This window comes from Thermobia domestica, chromosome 2 (assembly GCF_964235325.1).
Source record: "Thermobia domestica chromosome 2, izTheDome1.hap1.1, whole genome shotgun sequence".
NCBI classification, from domain to species: Eukaryota; Metazoa; Arthropoda; class Insecta; order Zygentoma; family Lepismatidae; genus Thermobia; species Thermobia domestica.
The window spans coordinates 119,327,088-119,351,831 of record NC_137455.1 but is presented as its reverse complement, the minus strand read 5'-3'; the positions used below and the strand labels follow the sequence as shown (position 1 = coordinate 119,351,831).

The following is a 24,744-nucleotide window of genomic DNA, read 5'->3' as shown; positions in this document are numbered from 1 at the left end:
AGCATGTATTCGTTAAACACCGCTTGCCAACGCACGTTTTCTCTTTCAGAAGCGAAACAGTAGCTAAGTACGTAGATAAAACTGAACTTAGAGTACATCTATTTGAATAAAAACATCAAATTACAGAGGTTGATTCATTTATATCGAGCCGAATTGGAATGTGCCACTTACTTAGGAAATACCGTGTTTTCACTACCAATCTGCAGGCCACCTCTAGTAACTATTGCCTCACATCGCAATTTCCACTGCAGGAGATTGCATTGCACCTGGACCATGGGTATTGCATCCCACTCCTCTTTACATGCTTTCCACAAGCCGGAGACGCTGCGGACTAGACAATAGGACAGGCACCGCTTGAGGAGTCCCAAAGCACGATAGTCCACTGGATTGGCATCTGGACTCTTGACAGGAAGGTCAGAGAAGGGAACTGCCGCAATCCCACTTTCCTATTCCGTACTGCATAGCATTGCAGCGATGTTTTCGCAGTGTGGCTGGATGTCATGTCTTGGTGTAGTTCTAACTGATTCACGTCTTGTCAGTACAATGCTGGGATTTCATGCTGATACATTTCAGTCAGGATATGAGTCTGGTAGTATGCAGCATTGATATTGATTGTCACTTTGCTACTTGCGGCATTTGCTAACTATTGCACGCTGTGTGGGAAGATTTTCGGAGATCGCCATACTTCGAACCATATGCAACAGAGGCGGAGTCCTCATCACGGGAAGTCAGTTTCTAGCTGCTCGCGTCCGTGTGGAGAACCAAGAACTCTGCGCCGCGTATTTCCGTATAATATGATTCGAAGTGGCACGACCTACACAAAAATTACACAGTTTACACATTTCTACGATGCACGGCGCCGTAAACTAAGCGTCGGAACGAACCATAATGAACTCTTCCCAAACTCTGTTTGGTTTCGGTCGCAATAGACTACACTCGACCACATTGCTCTACTGCGTGACTAACGAGATACTGTTGCTTGCCTCGTGGTAATCTCACGACGATGAACTGAACAATCGCAGTACAGTTGCACATTGAGTTCGGCTCAATATAAATGTATTAGCCTCTGTATATGTTAAAACTGACAAAAAATATGACAGTTTCCAAACTTTGAAGTGTAGTTACTGACCAAAAACGAAACTTCAATGTTCATGGAGCAGAATATGTTGAGCTACTTCAGCATGAAATGAATCAATGAAAAACGAAAGAAAAAATAGTCTGCAAGGCTGAATGCATGTTTCATCAAGTATTCCGTCAGTGGGAGGTCATTTACCGAGCTGCTTTCACGCAATACGGTCTTCTGGATATCTCCGCCAGGATTATCATCTTTAATACTGCTAATCAGTTACAATCTTTTACTCCTGTCTCTAATACTTTCTACCATAACTTCCATCGCATCCCTGCGACTGCATCCAGAAACTGGGAATATCTTGTTACTGAACAAGAAAATTATTCATTCTACACTTTAATAATCACTGGTACACACAATATAAAATGCATCACAAATCCGATATAGTATATGAAGGCACATAGCTTTTTTAATTATTGTTTCTGTTTCTCGATGCATTAGTATTAATTTCTCTTTGTTAGAGTGGATATATATATATACGACAGGAGAGTTTAAAATATAAATCCTTGCAAATTTTCGCTTATTGGTATTAAATTTGAATATCACAGAAACAGAATTAGATTACAATAGGAAGGTTCATTATTTCTTAATAATAAGTTAGATACAGCAAAAAAGTGTACGTATATTTGTACTTACGATTCACTATAAAAACAAATGACTTATCTTCTCTGTTTTAAATGCATACACAGGGTGTATGCGCCCTGCTCGAAGACACCAACGTATGCTTTTTTTTTAAAAAAAAAAAAAAAAAAAAGAACTTAAATCGTTCATAAACTACAATTGACTTCGTTTTAGCCCTCACCTTCGATTAGAAATTAAGTAAATTCATTACAGTTATGAAATGTACATACAAAAATATATATACTTATTGTATATTAGCATGTAGTGTGTATTCATGTATAAACACACAAAGATTTACAGTTAACATAAAGCACCTACATATTCCACACAGTTCTCAACAACTGTTTGGATCAACTTGAAAATACTTTGGTCTTGTAGCTGTCAACACAATATTTTCTATTCTGAAATTACGACACAATAATAATCTAGCCTAATCCAACACACTCTAGAAAAAACAGATTTCAGTTACTAAACTTAATATCTTACATTCAAAATAACTTAAGTGCTACTTCAACGATTCAAAGAAAAAGGTCGAAATTGTACATGGAAGTGAACTTTTGCAATTGAAGAACTATTGTAAAATGCCAGACTATCTTGAATTCCAGAACTAATATACAATATATAAAAAAGCATACCTGAGAAGCTATTAAACTGACCGCCGTAGTAATTATCACAGTTGTGTTCATTGAAATTGCAAATAATAAAAAAAAATCATTCCATATTTCATGACAACTAACGCTTCTTCATAAAATTCATTATAATGAGAAAAGAATCATGTCGTAAGAAAAAGAACATTTAAAAATGCCACACGAATTAACCTGCTGAGCAAGTATAATTAAATAAATCTGATTCTAGAAAAACAATATGAGTCTCTCTTTCAGAAGTTTGGTAAGATAAATGAGACCTTCATCCTAGTAGGATAAAATTAACTCAGCACCGTGTCCTAATCGGACGAAGTAAATGGTTGGAAAGGCTGAAGGATATTCACAGATCTTGGCAGCTCTTTCACGAGATATCGTCTTCTGCAACTTTAAATTTGAGATCTTCCGCGTCATTGGATACAGTAATTTCACATACATCTCCAGTTATTTGTTCAGGTTCTGTTTCCTGAGTCATTTCCATCTAAAAAATAAAATAGATGACGCATTAACTAACATATAATTATTTCAACAGAAAGTTAGAAGACGGTGAGGAATAATAGGTGTAAAATGTTACTACAACAAAATGAGCTTATTGAAACTAACACTTTAGAATATTTACTGAGTGTTTTTAATTATCCTTTTTTTTCTATTTAACGTTCCTATCAATCATACGTAAAGAGCCTCTTAACTCTTTATTGCTTATAAAGTAACTACTCAGACAGAAAATAAATGAGAAACTCTGTGCTTAAAAGCCAACAACTTCTGTATCATATACCAAGCATAAGCCTGACCAAACAAGACATACCTATTTATTCCCATTAATTCTACATTATTTCACCACTTACTTACTTCTTATTTAATCTTCAAACATGAATGACGTCATTCTCCACATAATTAACAAATATTTTGAACTCCCTAACTCAAAACAATACAAATATAAATTTTAATAATTTTCCCACAAATTCGGTGAACACGTTACACAATGTTATATCCATGCACATTATTCCTTACAAAACATGTTTTACCTTCTGCATTTCAGTAGCCTAATAGTAACACGAATTGTTCAATACCTAACAGAGTGTGGACCTCGGCTGATAAAAATGGATTTGGTGAACAATTCACTGAAGTCTTAATACATATTACAAAAATCAACTAAGTTTGCACATTAATTGTAATGTGAAGACACTGTTAACATAACAGAACATTCAAACCTATCATTGTATTAATTATGACTACAAACAATATTGTGTTAATTTATTTCCGTTTTTATTACGATCATTTTGTACTAGATACATATATATACATACGATACATCATAAATTAAAATGAGGAGGCTTTGTTTTACATGGTGAAACTACGATACTTCAAAACTAAGGGGATCCAAAAGTGACAGACAGGGAAAGACGGAACCTATTTTTCGAACGTTGAATCCATATAAAAAAATAAAACTCGTTGTTTCTTACCATTTCTGCCCCGATGGATGGACGGATCGCACCCTACTATAAAACTTGCCATACTTATGTATAACATAATTAGGAAGTCTAAAAATATCTTACAATGAATAGAACAATAACAATTTTTTTAGCCAAATATATTCTAAATGTTACGGATACATAAGAGGAATATTTGATGAAACAATTGTTATTGCTTCCTAAACATAAAATACAGTCTTAAAGTACTTTTCTCTATATTTGCTCGTTTTTCTTTCATATGGAATCTCTATTTAAAAAATACTAATTTTTAGGATTAGGAATTATATTTCTGGGCATTCAGCACCTATGGCCTTTTAATGCCGTCATGTATAAGGGATTATGTCCCTTGGCCATCATACTACCCGAGAAAGTAGGAAAAGAAGGGAGTGGCCAACTTTTGTTAGGAACTATTCAGGAATTTGCCTGGAATGACTGAAGAAAACCCAGGAAAACCTCACTCAGGACGGTTAGCCCAAAAAGGCTTTTACACCCTTCCGACCGAGTGACTCCACCGGGAACTGAATCCGGAAAACTCGCATAAATAAAGAAAAATCAGTCTTTAGATACTTTATAATACAGCTATGTTATTAAATTTGACGCAATGTCTAAGACATAAATAATTTTTACTCTTTCTTGGAAAATATTAAATTTTAAAAACTAATATTGACACAGTTTAAGGAAACACATAAGAACAGATCATTAATAGAATTACAGACATCCCTTCTTATCAGACATACGACCTTTGAATTGGAAATACTTCAGCATTTTATTCAAATTGCTAGTTATCTAACACAATATCAATGCACACTACTTCATTCTATGTGTATTTGTTTCCTTACCTCTGTTACAGCAATGCTAGCCACAGGTGCTGAGCTGAGATTGGCTAAACTGACTGGTATTGTGACTAGGTCAGAAGAAGTTAATTGCACCACTTGCGCTGAGTCTCCAGATTCCTGAAGTGTCTGGTCAGAATCGAGTTGTTCCACAACATGAATTACTTGTCTTGGCAAATCAGCCAAAGAAACAGGTATCTGCGAGAGTTTCAATTGTGAAGAGAGAACAGGAAGCCTTTGTTCACTACCTCCGCCATTAAAACTCTGAAATAATTATTAAGAATTATTAATTTTTGCAAGAAACAAAGTAAATGAAAATTATGTGATTATTCCTTCTACAAATTTACGGCCAAATATCTATAGACAAAGGTAACTTCAGAATAGTTAGATATTCCGAAAATTTTGATAATCCTCCCACTTTTAGTAGTATTATCTTGTTAACGTTAAACATTCTTTCATTCACATTTGGAATTATGTGCTCCTTACTCGAACCCAGGTCCTATTAGGAAAAGAACATCATTTTTGAGTGCAGTATACCATCTTTCCGAATAACATTCTAGTCAAAACTGGAATTTACTTCAGTAAGTGTCTGTTTACATCTTTAAGTGAAGCATGTGGTATTCACAGTAGTGGCACCCCATGAGTACAATGAAAATTATGTATTTTTAAAATACGTCCTTATAAACGTTCCACATCATATTTAAATACCGAAATTTGTTTCCACTTTATAATTAATTTTAAAAAAACGTTTGTTTGAAGATAAAATATGCTGTGTGTGGTTCCGAAAATAATATTAACTGCTACATGAAAGGGAAAAGTGATATTAGTCATTTTCGATTTTTAACACAAAAAAGAAACGATTTTTAAATCTTATTTACTTGAATACTGTCATTTACCTTAATTAGTACTTTAAAATATTTCCTCGTACCTTAATTTCCTTTATACAATTCGTTGCGTGGCTATCTGAGGGTTGTGAAACATGGATGTTTAGTTACTACTAAATACCCTGTACTAGTTCCTGTATAATTCATTGAACCGCTTGTAATAGCTCCTGTAGTTCTTGGGCTATGTAGCTTTAGCTATTAGCACATTATTGTCTGTTGTTTTCAGCAGCTGTAACTCTGAAAGGAGGCGCTTTACAACATTAGAACTCTTTTCTTTGTTTGATATAAGGAATCACCTCCCGGATTTGGTCATCGAATTTTTGAACATAATGTATGCGTTAGAAGGGGACAAAGAGTAAGATGGCTCACAGAACATTCTAATAACAATGGTCCTCATTGGAAAAAAGTTTGAGAAACACTCCACTAGAGTAAATGTATTTTGAGTGACAATCAAAATCTTAATGTTACTATTTAGACAACGAAATACAAGCATTAGCTCAAATTAATCTTGCAAGGAAATACAGTTTAACAATGGCTGTAACGTAAGTTGATTGTAGAACAAGAAAGTATAGTTCTACAAACAACATGAATATACATTAGTATAATGTGTAAGTTAATTTGACCAACTCTTTCAATACCATATGAAAATTCTACGAGGGGAATTCAATGTGAAGGTAGGACGAGAGGATATTTTCAAACCGATTATAAGGGCTGAAAGTCTGCACAAGGAAAGTAATGACAATGATGAGCATTCGTGAGCTTTCGTGAGCATTGCAATAACATGAAGAGTGCAGAATTCCGACATCTCGACGTTTATAAGTATCTTGGACCCCAGCAGATGGAAAAACAATAAAATTGACCACGTTTTACACATAGAAGACAGTCTAGCATAACTAATGTTTGATCGTTTAGAGGAGCTGACTGTGACACAACACTACCTGGAAGCAGCGAAAATAAAAGAGAGATTATAGTTCAATAAAGGAAATATTCAATGTCTGAAAACGGAGAGATTTAATTTAAACAACGGAGCCAGGTGACAGGGAATACCAGATTCGGGTGTCGAATATTCTCGGTCTCAGAAGGTTCGGAGTGTACTAGTATTGAGGTTATTTGGGTTGAAATTAAAGAATCATTGAAATTTCAACAAAAGAAAAATTGGGGCACGCAGAAATACATAGGAAAAAGCATGGTTAGGAGCAGGAGTTTTTCGCAAGTTGCGAAAGTTTTCCGACAAAGCCGAGAGTTGGTTTTTCAACGAACTACGTCAGATCGAGTAAAGAAATAGGGTATTTTGAAGTTGCGACAAAATGCGATAACTGACATTTTGAGTGAAATATACCGCAAAACCCGTGTAACGTGGGTTCCTGTCACCACGGTATGGCGCGTCCTCAGGTTGCGGATCGAGGAGAAGGCCTCTAGATATAGAGGTTAGCTGCGAATATACTGAATAAGCAGTCGCGGACAGACGACTAGGAGTGGTCCTCCAGCTTGGGGGTTTGGGTAAGGCTAACACCCTCATCCTGTAAAAAAAGGTACTTGTTCAGAAACATTCACAAAAACCTCGGACAAGGACTGATAACTTGGCACGACATCAGCAAAAGAAAATGGACATGAGATTTGGAACATGGAATATTAGAAGTCTTTATAGGGCAGGCGCGTTAAAATCTGTAACGAGTGAGTTAGAGAAATACAGGATGGACTTAGTAGGAGTTCAGGAAGTTAGGTGGGAAGGAAATGGATCTGAGAATTCCGGAAATTTTACGTTCTTTTACGGGGAAGGAAATAAAAATCACCATTTAGGAACAGGGTTTTTCGTTCACAAACGAATATTACCAGCAATTAAACGGGTTGAATTTGTTACTGACAGACTTTCTTTTATTACTCTTAAGGGACGGTGGTGTGATATTATTGTTTTAAATGTACATGCTCCAACTGAAGATAAGGGTGACGATATAAAAGATAGTTTTTACGAAGAAGTGGAACGGATATTTGACCAACTCCCGCGATACCATATGAAAATTCTATTAGGGGATTTCAATGCGAAAGTAGGACGAGAGGATATTTTCAAACCGATTATAGGGAACGAAAGTTTGCATAAGGAAAGTAATGACAACGGTGTTAGACTCGTGAACTTTGCAACATCCAAAAACCTAATCGTGAAGAGTACAAAATTCCCACATCGCGACGTTCATAAATACACTTGGACATCACCAGACGGAAAAACACATAATCAAATTGATCACGTTTTAGTAGATAGAAGAAGACAATCTAGCATAATTGACGTCCGGTCGTTTAGAGGAGCTGATTGTGACACTGATCACTACCTGGTAGCAGCGATAATACGGGAGAGATTAGCGTTGAATAAATGTAATACTCAATGTCTGAAAACGGAGAGATTTAATTTAAAGAAATTAGAAGAGAGCCATGTAAGAAAGGAATACCAGATTGAAGTTTCGAATAGATTCTCGGTTTTAGAAGACTCGGAGTGCACTAGTGTTGAGGGTACTTGGATTGAAATTAGAGATAGCATTAAAAGTTCAGCAATAGAAAAATTGGGACACGCGGAAATACGTAGGAACAAACCATGGTTCGACCAAGAATGCATTAAACTAGTAGAGAAGAGAAAACAGGCAAAATTACGGTGGCTACAAAATCCGAATGAAATAACTACACAAAATTTCGCAGATATCAGGCGGGAAACTTCCAAAACTTTTAGAACAAAGAAACGGGATTTTTTGAAAGCTAAAATTAAGGAACTTGAAGATAATAGTAAAAATAAAAATATTCGGGACATGTATAAGGGGATCAGCGAATTTAAGAAAGGCTATCAACCTCGTGCTTATATATTAAAGAAATCTGACGGAACAGTTCTCACTGATACGGATAGCCTCTTAAATAGATGGAAAGATTTCTTTGACGATTTGCTGAACACGCAGCCAAAAACTAATGTGCGTGGAGAAAAGGAGATACACACCGCAGAACCGTATATTCCAGAACCCAATCGAATAGAAGTGGAAATTAAAGAAATTAAAGAAACACAAATCTCCGGGTGTAGGTGAAATTCCGGCTGAGTTAATTTTAGCTGGAGGCGAAAAATTGTGGAACAAGATACACAAACTCATTCTCCTTATCTGGAACAAGGAAGAATTGCCACAAGAGTGGAAAGAGTCAATCATTGTTCCAATTCACAAGAAAGGCGACAAAACTGACTGTAATAATTATCGAGGCATTTCTCTTCTGTCAACATCCTATAAAATCCTTTCAAATATTCTGTTAGCAAGATTGACCCCATACGCAGATGAAATTATTGGAGATTATCAGTGCGGATTTAGACGAAATCGATCAACTATCGACCAAATATTTACCATTCGCCAAATACTCGAAAAGAAGTGGGAATACAATACCCCGGTACATCAACTATTTATTGATTTCAGAAAGGCTTACGACTCTGTTAGGAGAGAAACATTATACAACGTTCTTACAGAGCTTGGAATACCGAGAAAGCTAATTAGATTAATTAAGATATGTTTAAGTGAATCCCAAAGTAAAGTCCGGGTAGGAAAATTTTTGTCCGCGAGCTTCCACGTCGAAAATGGCCTGAAACAAGGAGATGCGTTGTCGCCTTTATTATTTAACTTTGTGCTGGAATACGCCATAAGAAAAATCAAAGATAGCAACCAGGGCCTAGAGTTGAACGGCATTCACCAGGTTATGGCATATGCTGATGATGTAAATTTAATAGGGGATGATAGGAGAACAGTAGAAATAAATGCAGAGATATTATTAAACGCTTGCAGGGACATGGGTTTAGAAGTAAATGCAGAGAAAACTAAATACATGGAAGTGCGTCGGGACCGTAATACGGCAAATTGTGGAGGCGTTAAAATATTAAATAATACTTTTGAAAAAGTGGATACTTTCAAATATTTAGGATCAATGTTAAAAGACGAAAATCATATTCACGAAGAAATTAAATGTCGACTAAAAGCAGGGAATTCGTGTTACTATTCGGTTCAAAATCTCTTGTCGTCGCGAGTTCTGTCGAGGAATTTGAAGCTTAAAATATATAAAACGATAATCATGCCTGTTGTTCTGTATGGTTGCGAAACATGGTCGCTTACTCTGAGGGAAGAACATAGACTGAAAGTATTTGAGAACAGGATCCTGAGAAGAATATTCGGACCCAAGAGGAACGAGAATGGGGAATGGCGGAAGCTTCATAACGAGGAACTACATATTTTATACGGTTTACCCAACATTGTTAGGGTCGTCAAGTCTAGGAGGCTTAGGTGGGCAGGTCATGTAGCTAGAATGGAAGAAAGTAGAAACGCTTTCAAAGTCTTGACTGGTAGACCCATAGGAAAACGACCATTAGGAAGACCTAGGCGCAGATGGGAGGATAATATTAAGATGGATCTCGCAGAAATAGGAATACAAAGTAGAAACTGGATCCAATTAGCTAAGGATAGAAGTCAGTGGAGAGCTTTTGTGAACGCGGCACTGAACCTACGGGTTCCATAGGCCATAGAGTTAGTTAGTTAGTTTAATATACCGCAAAACGCGACAAATTGCAATTTTCTTTTAAACATCAATTTCAGTTGCTAAAATACAGAAATAAAAAGTACAGTTTTCCTTTTGCTATTGGTTACACTGATTACTAGTAACTTCCGTTTCAAATTCTCAGCTGGTAGTTGTGGAATGTGGAACATTCAGCGTCGTGTTAAAACAGCAGAGATCCTCACTTCGGTGTTTTTGGGGAATACGTACGCTAAAAGAGTTCATAATTTTAAAAATGGTGAATGAAAAGGGGACGGTACAAGATCGCGCAACTGACTTTGCCATTGAAGGCTTATACATAGATAATATCCAAACATTAATGTTTAATTTTGTTATTCACACATTGAATGGAAAAAGAAAGATACTGTACAAAAACATATAATGTCGGCAGGACATAAACGTAACAAACGTTTTTTTGTTCACATAGGCCTACCAGGATTTTCAAAGGAAACTGCAATGTATGAATCTGTGTGTGCTGATTTCCATAAGAGTTTGAAGGAAGTTGTGATGCAGAGTCAAGACGGCAATATCAGTGGGATGGATATTTTACTTGCATAGAGTACCAACGGAGAAAAAAATTAAATTTCAGTAACTTGTGCTTGTCTGCAATATGGCTTCCAATAAGGAATACTGATTGTGAAAGTTTTGTTTCGAAATACAGTTTAATAATCATTGACAGAAGGATACAAATGAAAGAAGGAAATGAAGAAACGTGCAACATGGAGCATTTTTCATCAGAATAATAATTTGCAGACGAGATATACAAGAAGATACTGCGCTAATGTATTACTGTATATGTATGTTTCTCAGTTTTTTCATGTGTTTTTGGTCTGTACATAATACAATGTACGGTGTTTTGTGATGGCAATCGTGAAGATACTGTGCTAGTGTATTTTAAGTTTTTGGACTTGTAAACGAAGAAAGAAGTAATTTGTTGTTAGTAACTACATACAGGATATAACTTCATTGTCCTAAGTAGTAGTATTATTTATTATTGTTTTACTTGTATTGGGCCTATATTAGTTTGTATAATTTATATTCGAGTTTGTCCATTAGAGCTTGTAAAATAATTTACTTTGCGACAAAATGAAAAATGTTATATCTCAAAATGCGACAAAATACGAAATTTTTAATTTCAAATTGCTAAAAACTCCTGTCCCTGGCAATGGTTCGATCACTAATGTACTAAATTAGCACAAAAGAAAAAAAAACCAGCAAAACTGCGTTGGCTACACAATACACAAATTTCTCGACAGCAGGCGGGAAACTTCCACAACTTTTAGAAAAAACAAACGATTTTTTTAAAGCTAAAATTAATGAAACTAAAGATAATAGTAAAACAAAAACATTCGGGACATCAATAACGGTATCAATGACTTTATATTATTAAGGAAAGTGGACGGAACAATTCTTACTGATACAGATAGCATCCTGAATAGATAGAAAGATTTCTTTGACGATTTACTTAATCGGAAGTCAAAAATAATGTTCGTGGTAAAAGAGAAATGCATATAGCAGAACCGTATATTCCAAAGCCTAATCGAACAGAACTAGAAATTGCTATAAAGAAATTAAACAAACACAAATTTCCGAGTGTAGACGGTATTCCTGCTGGTTAATTTTAGATGCAGGGGGAAAATTATGGAACAGGATACACGAACTCATTTTCCTTATCTGGAACACGGAGAAATTGCCAAAACAGTGGACAGAATCAATCACAGTTCCAATTCACAAGAAACGCGATAAAACTGATTGTAATAATTATCGGGTCATTTTTCTTCTGTCAACATCCTATAAAATCCTCTCAAACATCCTATTAGCAAGATTGACCCCACACGCAGATGAAATTATTGGAGGTTTTAATTCCAAATTAGCTGAAATCGATCAACTATCGACCAGATATTTACCATTTAACAAATACTCGAAAAAAAAAAAAAAAAATGGGAATACAATACCCCAGTACATCATTTATTTATTGATTTTGGTAAAGGTTCACGACTGGGTTAGAAGGGAAATATTGTATAATATTCTTGCAGAATTTGAATACAAAAAAGCTGGTTAGATTAATTAAGATTTGTTTAAATGAATCCCAAAGTAATGTCTGAGTAGGAAAATACCTGTAAACGAGCTTTCACGTCGAGAATGGCCTGAAACAAGGAGATGCGTTGTCGCCTTTTTTATTCAACTGTGTTCAACTGTATTCAACTGGCATAAGGAATACAAAGAAAATCAAAGACAGAACTAGGGCCTAGAGCTGAATAATATTCATCGGGTTATGGCATATACTAATGATGAAAAGGGGACGATACGTGAACAATATAAAGAAATTCATAAGTCATATTAAACGCTTGTAGGAACATGGGTTTGGGAGTAAATGCACAAAAAACTAAATACATGAAAGTTCACCGGGATCGTAATACTAAAAATTATGAATGCGTCAAAATATTAATACTTTCGTACTTTCGACGAAGTAGATACTTTCAAATATCTAGAATCAATGTTCACACACCAAAACCATATAAACAAAGAAATTAAATGTCGATTGAAAGTAGGAAATTCGTGTTATTATTTAGTTCAAAATATTTTGTCGTCGCGAATTATGTCGAGGAATTTGAAACTTAAAATATATAAAACGATAATCATGCCTGTTATGCTGTATGATGGGAAACACGGTCGCTCTCTCTGAAGGAAGAACACAGACTGAAAGTCTTTCAGAATAAAATACTTAGATGAATATTCGGACTCAAGGGTAACAGGAATGGCGAATGGTGAAAACTACGTAACAAGGAACTGTGCAATTTATATCGTTAACAAACACTGTTAGGGTCATCAGTATAGGAGGCTAAGGTGGGCAAGTTATGTAGCTAGAATGAAAGAAAGCAGGAAGGATTTCAAAATTTTAACTGGAAATAAATATCGGAAAACGACCATTAGGAAGACCTAGGAGCAGATGGGAGGACAATATGAAGATGGATCTAGCAGAAATAGGAATACAAAATAGAAACTGAATCCAGTTGGCTAAGGACAGAAGTCAATGGAGAGCTTTTCTAAACATGGTACTGAACCTCCGGGTTCATACGCTATAGAGTAAGTCAGTTATATTATATAAGTTAAGGAACAAAGGAATAAATAGATTCAAATTCGGTACCCGTGGAGCTGGCGCTATATTGTTAACGAATATGTAATCAATACTACACAGTAATTTTCCTGAAATAACTTAATGCTGCAAATTATATCAAGCACTGAGATTAGTATCGATTGTATTCTTACATTATTGCAAAAGTAAATATGAGACTATGTTGATAAACCTAAAATATTATTAAGTCTTTCTGTACCTGTTGTATCAGTCCTTCCAACATCGCACGATATAGGAAGTGCATTGGAATCACATTCTGCACCGACTGCTCTGTATTAGATCCTTGGGTAGTTGGTGTCTGTGAGGTAGACATTGGCAGTGAAGCTGAGAGATTGACTATTATTGGTCCCTGTGGAACGACCTCTTCTGAAGTTGTGACGGGTATAGTTGTTGTTTTAATTTCTTGCTGAAATACGAGAAGCAGTTGTTTCACTTTAACAAGTTAATAAGACGACAAATAGAGTAATTTGAACATAAATATTACACTGCCACTTCTCCCACACTGACATCGTCAAAAAGGAACATTCAAAGAACTCTCCATGTGTGTAAATGAATGATAGCAATGTTTTTACACCACATAACCTGAATCATTGATACATGTCATAGCTGTATCAATATGTATGGTAAACTTCACAAGTTTCATACTTTTATATAAACAAATCAAAAAATGAAATGAAATCTTTGAGTTTTACGTCCCACGGTTATGCCGGTTAGGCTAAAGGAGACGGTGATTGTGAGTAATGAATGAAATGGTGAAATGAAGAAAGTGGGAGGAAACGGGAGAACCCCGAGAAAACCCACGCACACGGTGTTTGTCCACCACAAAGTTCACTTGGCTATAAACAAATCAAATCGATATCTGTGAATGTAACGACCATCCTACACCTCAGTCTTTGTCTACATCTGCAGAGAATTATGGATTAAGTCATTAATATCTCAAAGAGACAACATAAAGTCAAACAAATGTCAGTCCTTTATCATATCTTCATGATAAGCATACGAAGCAGATCACTCATTGATGAGAATGAGTAACGGGTCTTAAAAGAAATTTCTTAGCTTAAGTTGATGTTTTACGCAATGTCACTTGCAACGTGTGAAACGAACATTCAGGGTTCACACTGAAATTCTAGTATTGATTTTGCTGGATCTCCATGACACTGCGAACACTATCACTTATGGTTACGTTTAGGAGATTTTTTTTTTTTTTAATTGGCCTCCACCATCTTCATACCAGTTCAACGCTCTTCTTTCTATTTTCTAAATACAGTACAACCTGACTTCCTTACTATAAATACTTTTTGTGTGTTAAAACTTCCTGTATTGTGAAGACAATAATACACTATTATCTGACAATTATAGACTAACAATATCATTAGTATCTCGGCAATCTGAATATGCACATACATAAGCAAGTAAACATATTTATTTATTTATTTATTTATTGAACAAATTCCCAGATACAGCATAACTTTGCCATTTTACACAGGGACATGCTAACAAAAGAAAGAAAAAAAAATCAAGACAACAATAACAACAACATAGAAAAAAAGAGTGTAAAAGTAAAACTATTCCGTCAAAGCTCGTTTAATTGCTCTTTCAAACACTGGGTAGCTCGAAAAAATGTCCACATCAGTTGTTACTTGATTATAACAGTTTGGTATTCTATAAAAAAGAGACCTCTGTATAACAGCCAACCTTGGACGGGCAAGATGGAATAGGTGGGTATTCCGGGTGATGCGGGAAGGGACACGCAAGGATAGTTCCTGAAGTAATATTTCCGATCTTAAGCTTCCATTAACTATTTTATGTAGATATTTCAGGTAAGAGATAATTTTGCGTACTTCAGGAATCTGAATATTAAGATGTCGCAAGAGCTCCTTCTTAGATAATATTCGAAGTGCAGGAACACGATAACGGACTATAGCGATGAAGAAATTGAGAACAGAATCAAGTCTGGAGAGATGTGTAGGTGCTGCCATGGCCCATATGGGAGAGCAGTATTCGATCTTGGGCGCTATTAAAGTCTTATAAAAAGTTGCTAATGAAGAAACAGTGCGTAGTTCGGTGAATCGATAAAGAAGTCCCAACATGCGCATTGAATTCTTTAGTATTGAGGAGATGTGGTCAGAGAAGGTGAGTTTTGAATCAAAGATGACACCAAGGTCGTTATGACTAGCAGAATGTGTGATAGGGGAATTGTTGATATGGTATGTGGAGGGGACAGGAGACTTTTTCAAAGTAATAGTAATACTGTCACATTTCTTACTGTTGAGTTTCAAGTGCCACATTTCACACCAGCCTGTAAGGTAATTTATGTCTTCCTGTAGAGCAATTGTGTCATGGAGACACGATATTTCTCTGTATAACTTACAATCGTCAGCAAAAAGCAGAAGGCCACTAGGTTGATCTGATAAGTGCGTGTAGAGATCATCCATATACAGGACAAACAGCAGAGGCCCAAGTACACTCCCCTGAGGCACCCCTGAGATCACGGGTTGGGGGTTAGAAGTCGCCCCTGAAAGAACAACTCTCTGTTTACGGTCCTTCAAGTAGCTTGTGATTAGAGAGAGAAATTTGCCATGTACATTAAATCTATTGGAGAGTTTATGAAGAAGATGAATGTGACTGACAAAATCAAAGGCCTTCGAGAGATCAAAGTAGATAACATCTAATTGAGTATTGTTATTCATACATTTGACTGCACAGGAAAGAAGAGTACTTAAGTTTGAGAGACTTGAGCTTCTCGGTAGAAAGCCGTGCTGAGAACTATGGATGTAAGGTGAGGTGAATTTAAGTAGCCTGTCTTTGATTATTTTTTCGCACATAATTAATATTACAGAAAGAAGAGATATTGGCCTATAGGAGGATACATGATCTTTAAGTCCTGATTTGTATATTGGGGTCACGTGAGCTAGTTTCCAACTGGTGGGATAATACCCTTCCTTGAAGCATCTATTGAATAAGATAGATAGAGGAACCGCAATAACTGAAGCAGTTTTGTTGAGAAAGAGAGGACTAATTTTATCGGGTCCAAGTGATCTATGTGGAGATAACGATAGCAAGAGAGCCAGAACTTCGCCCGGGGTGGTAGAGAGAATGGATAAGGTGTCCGAACAGATGGGGTGGAGAGGGGGGAGATGGGTTGTAGAGGGAAGGGAAGTAAATGTTTCGCAGAAGTAGTTATTGAAGAGGTCTGGTCTTTGATCAGCACTCGCTACAGAATTTTCATCTTGAACTGTTGCCGGTATGCCCGGAGATTTTGTTCTAGATTTAATTACAGACCAAAAGACTTTAGGGTTACTAACAGTAAAATCACCAATTGAGTCCATGTATTCAAAATATTTACGCCGCTGTACCTTCTTGGCAAGACTTCTAATTCTAGCAAAGTTTTTGTATGTGTAGTCACTCGGATGTGATTTCCATAGAGTCCAGGCAAGCTTTTTGTTTTTAAGAAGTTCACGAAGTTCATTGTCGTACCAGACCGGAAACCTGTTCGATTTTGATGCTTTCACCGGCACAAAGTCTTTTATGGCTGAGTGGACAACAGATGTAAATAAGTCCACAGCGTCGTCGACAGTTCCTACCTCTAACAAACACCAAGGAAACAGTTCAATAGCCCGGCAGATGTCACCCCAGGGGGCTTTCTTCCAAAGAAGTTGTGACCTACTTTTGAGGGGCTGGTTTGTAGTAGTGGAGGGGGGGAAATCGAAAGAAACATCCAAGGAATCGTGATCCGAGGGAAAAAGATTTCTGCATGGGACAACACAACGAGGTTCTAAGTTAGAGAGAATATAGTCAAGATTGCTATTATTGCGGGTATTATGTATATTATGTTGACCTAGACCAAGTCCATGAATAAAATTGTCCATGAAATAACTGTCGTTTCCATCTTTAGCGACGCCATGTTTGCTGTCCTGCCACGTGATGGAAAGGTTGAAATCACCCAATAGGATGACGTCACCGTGTGACAACGCATGTAACAGTGAGTCATGGCAAGCTTCTAAGATGTGCTGATTGGCCTATCTCTTTGATTACCAACAGCCAGCAAACCAAACATATAGTTTTCTTTTGTAGTATTTGAATATTTTATTTAATTTGTTCTTTTTCTTTCACAGCTTGAAGTTTTAACACCTTTCGGCGCTCAAGCTTCTTTATTTCTATAGACAATTTTCTTTTTTCAGCCATTTTCTTATCTTTTTGAACACACCTTGATTCTTCATATCTTCTCTGGGTATATATATATATATATATATATATATATATATATATATATATATATATATATATATATATATATATATATATATATATATATATATATATATATATATATATATATAAAACTGAATCTGCTGTAAAATATAGCAAATATTCTCGACTTTCGGCATATTTCCCTGACTTCAAAGGTTATTGTGAACCCTGACATTTCACGACTCACTTATATTCTTTAGGTTACCTGACCTTCACTAGAAAAAGAAAAAACTATTGACTGTTAGTGGTGATCTGCTCTCTAAGAAAAACACATCTAATGTGAACTGCGGGTTATCACCAAATCCCGTCTGAAGTGGGCAAGAGAGAAAGATTACAGCTGTGGTGCCTATGGCGATGAAACTTTCTCGGGTGTGTGTTTGAGTGGCACAGGATATTTGCGGGTACGGAATCTGACGATGGTACAAAATCAAATCGATCTTAAAAACTATGAAATATAGATAATGTAGTTCACAGCAGAATATGGGAAGCCCGTATTCTTATAGTGCACAAATTAACTAATGGTCAGTTATCACAAAGTCGACTAAGCCCCACCTAATTCTGCGAGAGTACTTGGGTAAGCGAAAATCGGCATCATGCTAGTCTTGAACCCACTTACTCAGTGTAACGAAATGCAAGCTTTAATTTGTCCTGATTTTGTTACACTATGTGCATAAAATCACGCTCAACAGTAATAATGCCAAGAATGAATTATGGTATTTCCAATATGGCTTTCAGATCAAGAGGCAAAGGTTCAATGGCGGTCAAAGAATTCTTCAGCGTCAAAGAAAATGCAGTCATCGAATACAAAAACAATGATAACAGTTTATTTCCACGCTTGGAGTGTTGTTCATTAAAATATGTTCTGCAAGAAGAAGTTAGTTTACATTTCCGTACTCAGCCATAAGTGCGAGGCACTTTGACGTCGGTATCCTGACCAATGGGCATGGAACTGTACTGCTGGAATACAATGTGAGGCCACATACAACTCTAAACACCACAAGATTTCTCACTGAACACATCTGTGCTATGTTATTACATTTCTGTTCAGTTTTCACTCTTCATTCATGCTACTACTACAAGCCAAACGTTTTTCTCTTAAAATCAAATAGGACTCATTCAACTTCGCGTACAATAGTAAAACACAAATTAATTCTACTTGAAAAATATTTAAGCTAAAACCGAAAAAAAAAAAAAAGCGTCCATTGTAATTTACTTTGATAAGCTTATGCTTTCTGCTGGCAGCTACACTGCTTGCATGAGTCCAGACAAATACCTCTGATGAACCTCCTATCTTCGACGATGTGATTTAATATCCATTTGAATAGGTTCCCACTTCTTCCAGAAAATAACGGAGCTAAATTTGTGTGGTGCTACAAGGTTCATTTGAGGAATATATATAAAATACTAGTATGTACCAAGACAAAATAACAATGTAAAATACGAGGATCATGCAGAAAATAAGGAACATTTTACCATACACATTCAAGCACTTATCAAAGCATGATATCAGTTTCTCTATACCGTCATTGTACTCTGATGCCATCAATGTATTCAAAGCGTCTTGGAGCTCGCCGACAATGAGGAAGTGCTTCCCCGACTGAACCTTTCAACTTCCGGAATACGTGGAAATAAAAAACCTTCACCGACAATGAGGAAGGACTTTCCCGACAGAGCCTTCCGACTTGTGGAACACGTGGAAATAAAAAAACTATCATAGTTTGTACCTCACAATTGGTAGAATTGTCAATTTTATCGCACACGTTTGTGTCCCACAACTCGATAGCGTTCATGTTACATTCTCACCGTCTTGTTTCTTGGCTAAAACTGAGGGTTCGTAGGTAGAGTATACTGCGTGCTATAGCTGAATGTTTGTTCTTTCTGGAATGCACTTTCCCATTGCTGGTGAGCTCAAAGACACTGTCATACATGGTTGAATACTTTGGCGACAACAGAGAACAATAGCAGCTTGGAAATACTAGTATCACGCTAGCTGTAAGTGCCCACATTTGTATGCCAAATATGTCGAAAATTAGAGCAAAGTACGTAGCTTTCGTACGATAAATCTTTCACGCATATTATTTGTCGTTTGTTTCACACCAACACCTTATTTTCTGGGTGACTTTCGTATACACGATGAATTTTTTAACTTGAGACAATCGTGTAACATCTGAACCCACTGATAATAAAAAAAGCTGAAATTCTGTACGAAGCAAATATCAACTGAAAAAACAGTTCGACATACGCCACAGTACCAAAAGATGGTCAATGTTGCCAACCCAACACAAAGTTATATTTTTCAAATGGAACTATGTCACATTGTTATATATTTCAAATCTACATATTAAACGAAACCTTACAACACCACATTTATTACTCATTATTGTAAACTAAGGACGCTACAGCATCAAAAATACAGAAGGTCGGTCCACACTTATGGAAACGAAGTGGAACATCCGTCAGTGGCGCTAGAATCGCAGACAGTAAGCACAGCAGAGCAATCAGAAACCAGTTGTGTGGAGATTCGGTAGCAGGAAGTGAAGTGCTCCGAATGTAAAATGCCTCCAAAAGTGATCCCATTCTGGGAGGGTACATCACCGCTCTTTCCGTCATCGGATACAACTAAAGTGCAATTGTGAAAGTGTTCGTCCAAGGGTTTCACCATTTCCAAGAAGGTATTGCCAATGTACTCAAACGCAACAAACATGCACAGCCAGAGAAAGCGGGTGTGCGCACAGTAGCACGAAAACAACACCCCCGTACCAACGTACAATGGATGTGGTTCGACAAGTGCAGAAGTTGGTGACCCAGGAGAATCCGCCGCCGCAAAGAGACATTGCCAGGAGTGTTAGAAGATCCAAATCAACTGTGCAGAGGATAATCAGCCAGGATTTACGCCTGCAAGTGAAGCATAAGCCACGTGTTTACACACTCACAGCCAAACACATACGGGAACGCAGGGTCCACTGCAAACGGCTCTATGAACGGTATTTAGCGGGTGCCAAATGGAAATATGTGGTCACGTTAGACGAAGCCTGGATCTATTTGTCAAACTCCAAGCGGGTTCGAGCCATTTACTATCATCCAAAGGATGCCAAGGACTATGCCAATTGGATCCGCAAGTGCCTCGAAAATTTTCCCCGTGGCTTCATGGTGGTTTGCATACGAAGCATACTATCAACAACACGTTCTGGAGCCACTATACCGTCGTTGTATGGTGCTGAGGTGTCGAAAGTCTTCATTCATCAAGACAAAGCAGCCAGCCACACGGCTCGAACTACTGTGGCATACATGGCCCGCAAAGCGCGTGAAACTGGAATCCATGCTATCCCATATTCAGACATCCCTGTCAAGTCTCCCGACGCTGCAATAATGACTTTTGCGCTTTCGGGTGTTTGAAGCGAGCAATTTCCTTACGTTGTCCACGCACATTGACTGGCTTGTGGAAAGTTTGCGAAGAGTGGTCCAAACTTGATCAGATTTCTCTGAACAGAAGCCTACTCCAATGGAAACTTCGGTGTCGGGCTATAGTTTATAGTCAGGGTCGTCATATCGAGCACAACCGCTGGTGGAAATACGGCTTTACGACCTAGCGTAGGGAACACAAAATCGTTTTCATAAATGCGGACCAACCTTCTGTAAATTTTGTAAGCCTCTATCAAGTAAGCACAACTGAGACGGACGGGGCAATGCACATCTACAGTACTTTAACGATAGATACCATGAGCATATGACGTATTTCAAAATAAATGGGAACGAAGTTACAAAGGATTGAAAATTTTACTTTTATTCAAAAAGCTTTGTTTCGAAAAACCACTTACATAACTACGTTTGTGCTACATTTGTCAATTTTATATCGATGAAAGCGCAAATGCATTTTTACTGTTCATAAGCAAGGTACGTTATCAAAAGCAACAGCCAAAATAAGTTCCAGTCACTTTCGTTCTGGGAATTTCTATTGTCCAAGATGATCCTTGCAATGGGTGATTAAGCACAGTAAAAGTGGATGATATTTTGGCGAATGATTAGCAAGACCGGCAAGCAATCATGTCATCGCCAATGACCAAAATATTCATTATCAAACAGTATTAAATCATCTGGAGAATGCTGTCTACAAAAAGAAGCTCGGTGTTTGGGTGTCACACGATTTAACTCAAAAACATTTACTTGGTCGATTTTCTATTTGCGAATCTCTACTGAAACAAAGAACTCGGGCCATTTCTGAAGCGGTTGATTACGAGTGATGAAAAGTGGACAAACCTACACAACAATGAGCGAAGATCGTGATTGAAGCGAAGAGATTCTCCACAATACATTTCAAAGGCCGAATGGCAATTTTAATCTCCAAAACCTCGATACTTTTTAGACAACTTAATATAAAAATAATCTTTTACTTATGTACTATTACAAAGTTCCCACTTATTTGGGGAGCACGAATTCTCTGACTTTTCCACGTTTCCTAGATTACGATTTCCAAGTTTATTTAGGATTTAGATTTCTGGGCTTTCGGCATCTAAGGTCGTTCAGCCCTTCACGTTTTTGAGGGATGACGTCCCTCGGCGAGCACACAATCCGAGGAAAGGGGAAGAAGGAAGCGGTCTGGGACCTATGTGTTAGGTACCACCCCGGCATTTGCCTGGTGTGAATGAGGAAAACCTAGAAAAACCTCATTTAAGGGTGGCTGGCCTGAAAAAGCGTTTTACACTTTTTCGACCGAGTGACCCTACTGGGAATCGAACCCGCGACCGCTAACTTTCTAAGTTTATATATAATGTAAAAAGGCAACTATGTTTTTCCCAACCAGAGGATTCCTCATCTCTTATACGCGTGCATGCATACAATAGCTATCCAAATAAGCTTTGATTTAGCAAAATAAAGGTTTAAAACAATGGGTTCTGAGAAGTATGACTTTTTACGAATAAACTGAACTCCCTGACTTTTCTAGATTTTCTAGTTTTTCCAGGTGCGTGGGAACCCTGTATTATATAGAAGAGTAAATGTGGCAATTCATGAACGCCCAGCTATACTACTATAGTAAAAATCAGAAATTGGGATAAAAACATTCCTTTCCCACGAAAGCAAGGGATATGAAAGGACTTTTTGAAATACATATCCTAAAGTCGTTTTTTTTTTTCTTTTTTTCCCAAGAAGAGGATATTTTACAAATGCTCGTAACTTAGAGAGGTGAAATTCGGCATATAGACTCCTCATTAAAAATAACTGAACAAGGAGAGAGGCCGATTTCTATAATATTCAAATTTCTGCTGCTTTTATTCAGAAAGTGACCAATATAACCATTCGCTTTAGTTGGAGGTGTGAAGTTCAGTATATAAACTCTTGATTAAAAAGAAGGAAATGTGTTTCAGCGTTTTCGAACATTCCGCTCCTAAAGGGGAAAGAGAGCAAATTTACCTAATATTTCTAATGTTCGTTTTAATATTCATAAAATGCAGAATGTTAGGATTCGCTGAAGAAATAAACTCTTCATTAAAAATGAGCGAAGCCTTTTCGAAAATTCTACTTCTAAAGGAAGAAAGGAGGCAATTTCTACAATATTCTAATTTTCAGCATTACATTCATTAAACTTTATTCTTCCCGTGTGAAGAACGGGCACTTCTGCTAATATTAATATATTAATCTTGAAACTTAAAAAATGGATTGACTAAGTATTTGAATGTAACAAAACAGAAGACATCCATTCAGAAGTTATGAAAATGTAATGGAATCTAACTCCACTGGCTTTACCTTATTTGTTTTCTTCTCTGGTTTCTTTCCAACAGGTTTCTTCTGCACTGGTATAAGTCCTGATTCGTGATCAGCTATATGCATTATATAATTATCTTTTCGTATTGAGTGAAATGAACACAGACTACAGCTGAATATTAGCCCGTCACCTTGACCTGTGAAGTAAGATTTCAGCAAAAGTATTAATAAAGTTTGTTCACACGCGAGGAGTAACTAACAACTGAAATATTTCTTATACACTATAGAACTAATATGACAAATTAGTATCATTTGTTTGGAAACACATCTTTCAGATTTAATGATGAAAAAATAAAGGGAATAGCAACAGAAGTACCCACGAAACCTATTCACCCAGTTTATCTACTATTAGGTCAACATGATGCGACGAAAATTCGAGCTAATGACTTTGCTTTAGAAGTGAGTGTTCTATCATTGAATTATTATCATTAAAATAAAGGCAGTCCTGAACTTACATAGACATATCGTTCCAGGGCACTTTGCGTAAGTCAAAATTTAAGACGAATTAAATTTTGGTTAAATTCAAATTTATTTAACAATCAACCTACTGAGGAAGGACGTATTTTCCATAATTTGCTTAATTTTAGCTGGATATTGTATACAAAATAAAGTCAATTTCTCTGTTCTCTTGTTCTAGTACATAATTTTCTTCGCAAATATTGTAAGACTACAATGTAAAGAAAACATCCAATATTGTTTATTTACCTGAATGTTTATTCTTGAGATGAGCTTTGTATGTGCTGGACTGAATACAAGCGTAAGTGCAATAGGGGCACTTATACGGTTTTTCCCCTGAATGCTTCATTTTATGGCGTCGCAATGAATTGTGGTCGGCTGTCCGATATTCACAGTTGTCACACACGAATGGCTTTTCTCCTGCAAACAAAACAAAATTTGCTAGACAATACAACCAACACTATAAAATGCTCAAAACACGCATTATCCTCATCGTCAGAGTAATCAAAATAATTTGGAACGCATTTACTGACTTGATGGTAGAACCAACACAGAATTTTTTTCAATTTTCTTTTGCAGAGAGACCCACTCTAAAAGGTTATTAAAATTTTCTTTGGAGATTGAAAGATTTTTTTTTTTTTTTTTTTTTTTCATAGTTAGGAGAAAAATACGGAAATCTATCTTTTGCTGGGATGATTTTCTTGGAAGAATGTACTTAATTTTATTACACTGCCTTTCTTAAATTAATTTAACTTCCTACACAGTATTTTATAGACTTCCAGAAATACATTTTCGGTTTCCACCGACTTTTGACAAATGTTTCCTCTGGTATTCCTATTTTCACTGACAAAGATCTACTTATTTCCCTGAACCAAATACGTCTCAACACGACCTCTATCATCCCCTTTTAGCTGACCCTATGTACTTGCATTTTTATCAATTTAGAACTCTATTTTCAGTCACAAGTGTTTCAAAATCACAAATTATAAATATGAAAAAATATT

General features: G+C 36.6%; 1 protein-coding gene across 5 annotated transcripts in view; it reads right to left on the bottom strand.

Annotated features, from left to right (window-relative positions):
* Nucleotides 1–1,685: 1,685 nt before the first annotated feature.
* Nucleotides 1,686–24,744, bottom strand: part of LOC145675058 (uncharacterized) — a 55,276-nt gene continuing 32,217 nt past the window's right edge. For all 5 annotated transcript variants that reach the window (XM_081745431.1, XM_081745434.1, XM_081745441.1 and 2 more), the window contains exons 7-11: nucleotides 23,990–24,160; nucleotides 23,267–23,421; nucleotides 13,473–13,679; nucleotides 4,703–4,960; nucleotides 1,686–2,872 (exon numbers count right to left, since the gene is read on the bottom strand). In XM_081745431.1, the coding sequence (XP_081601557.1) occupies nucleotides 2,756–2,872; nucleotides 4,703–4,960; nucleotides 13,473–13,679; nucleotides 23,267–23,421; nucleotides 23,990–24,160 (908 nt within the window). In that variant the 3' untranslated portion in view covers nucleotides 1,686–2,755. The remainder of the gene's footprint in view (nucleotides 2,873–4,702; nucleotides 4,961–13,472; nucleotides 13,680–23,266; nucleotides 23,422–23,989; nucleotides 24,161–24,744) is intronic.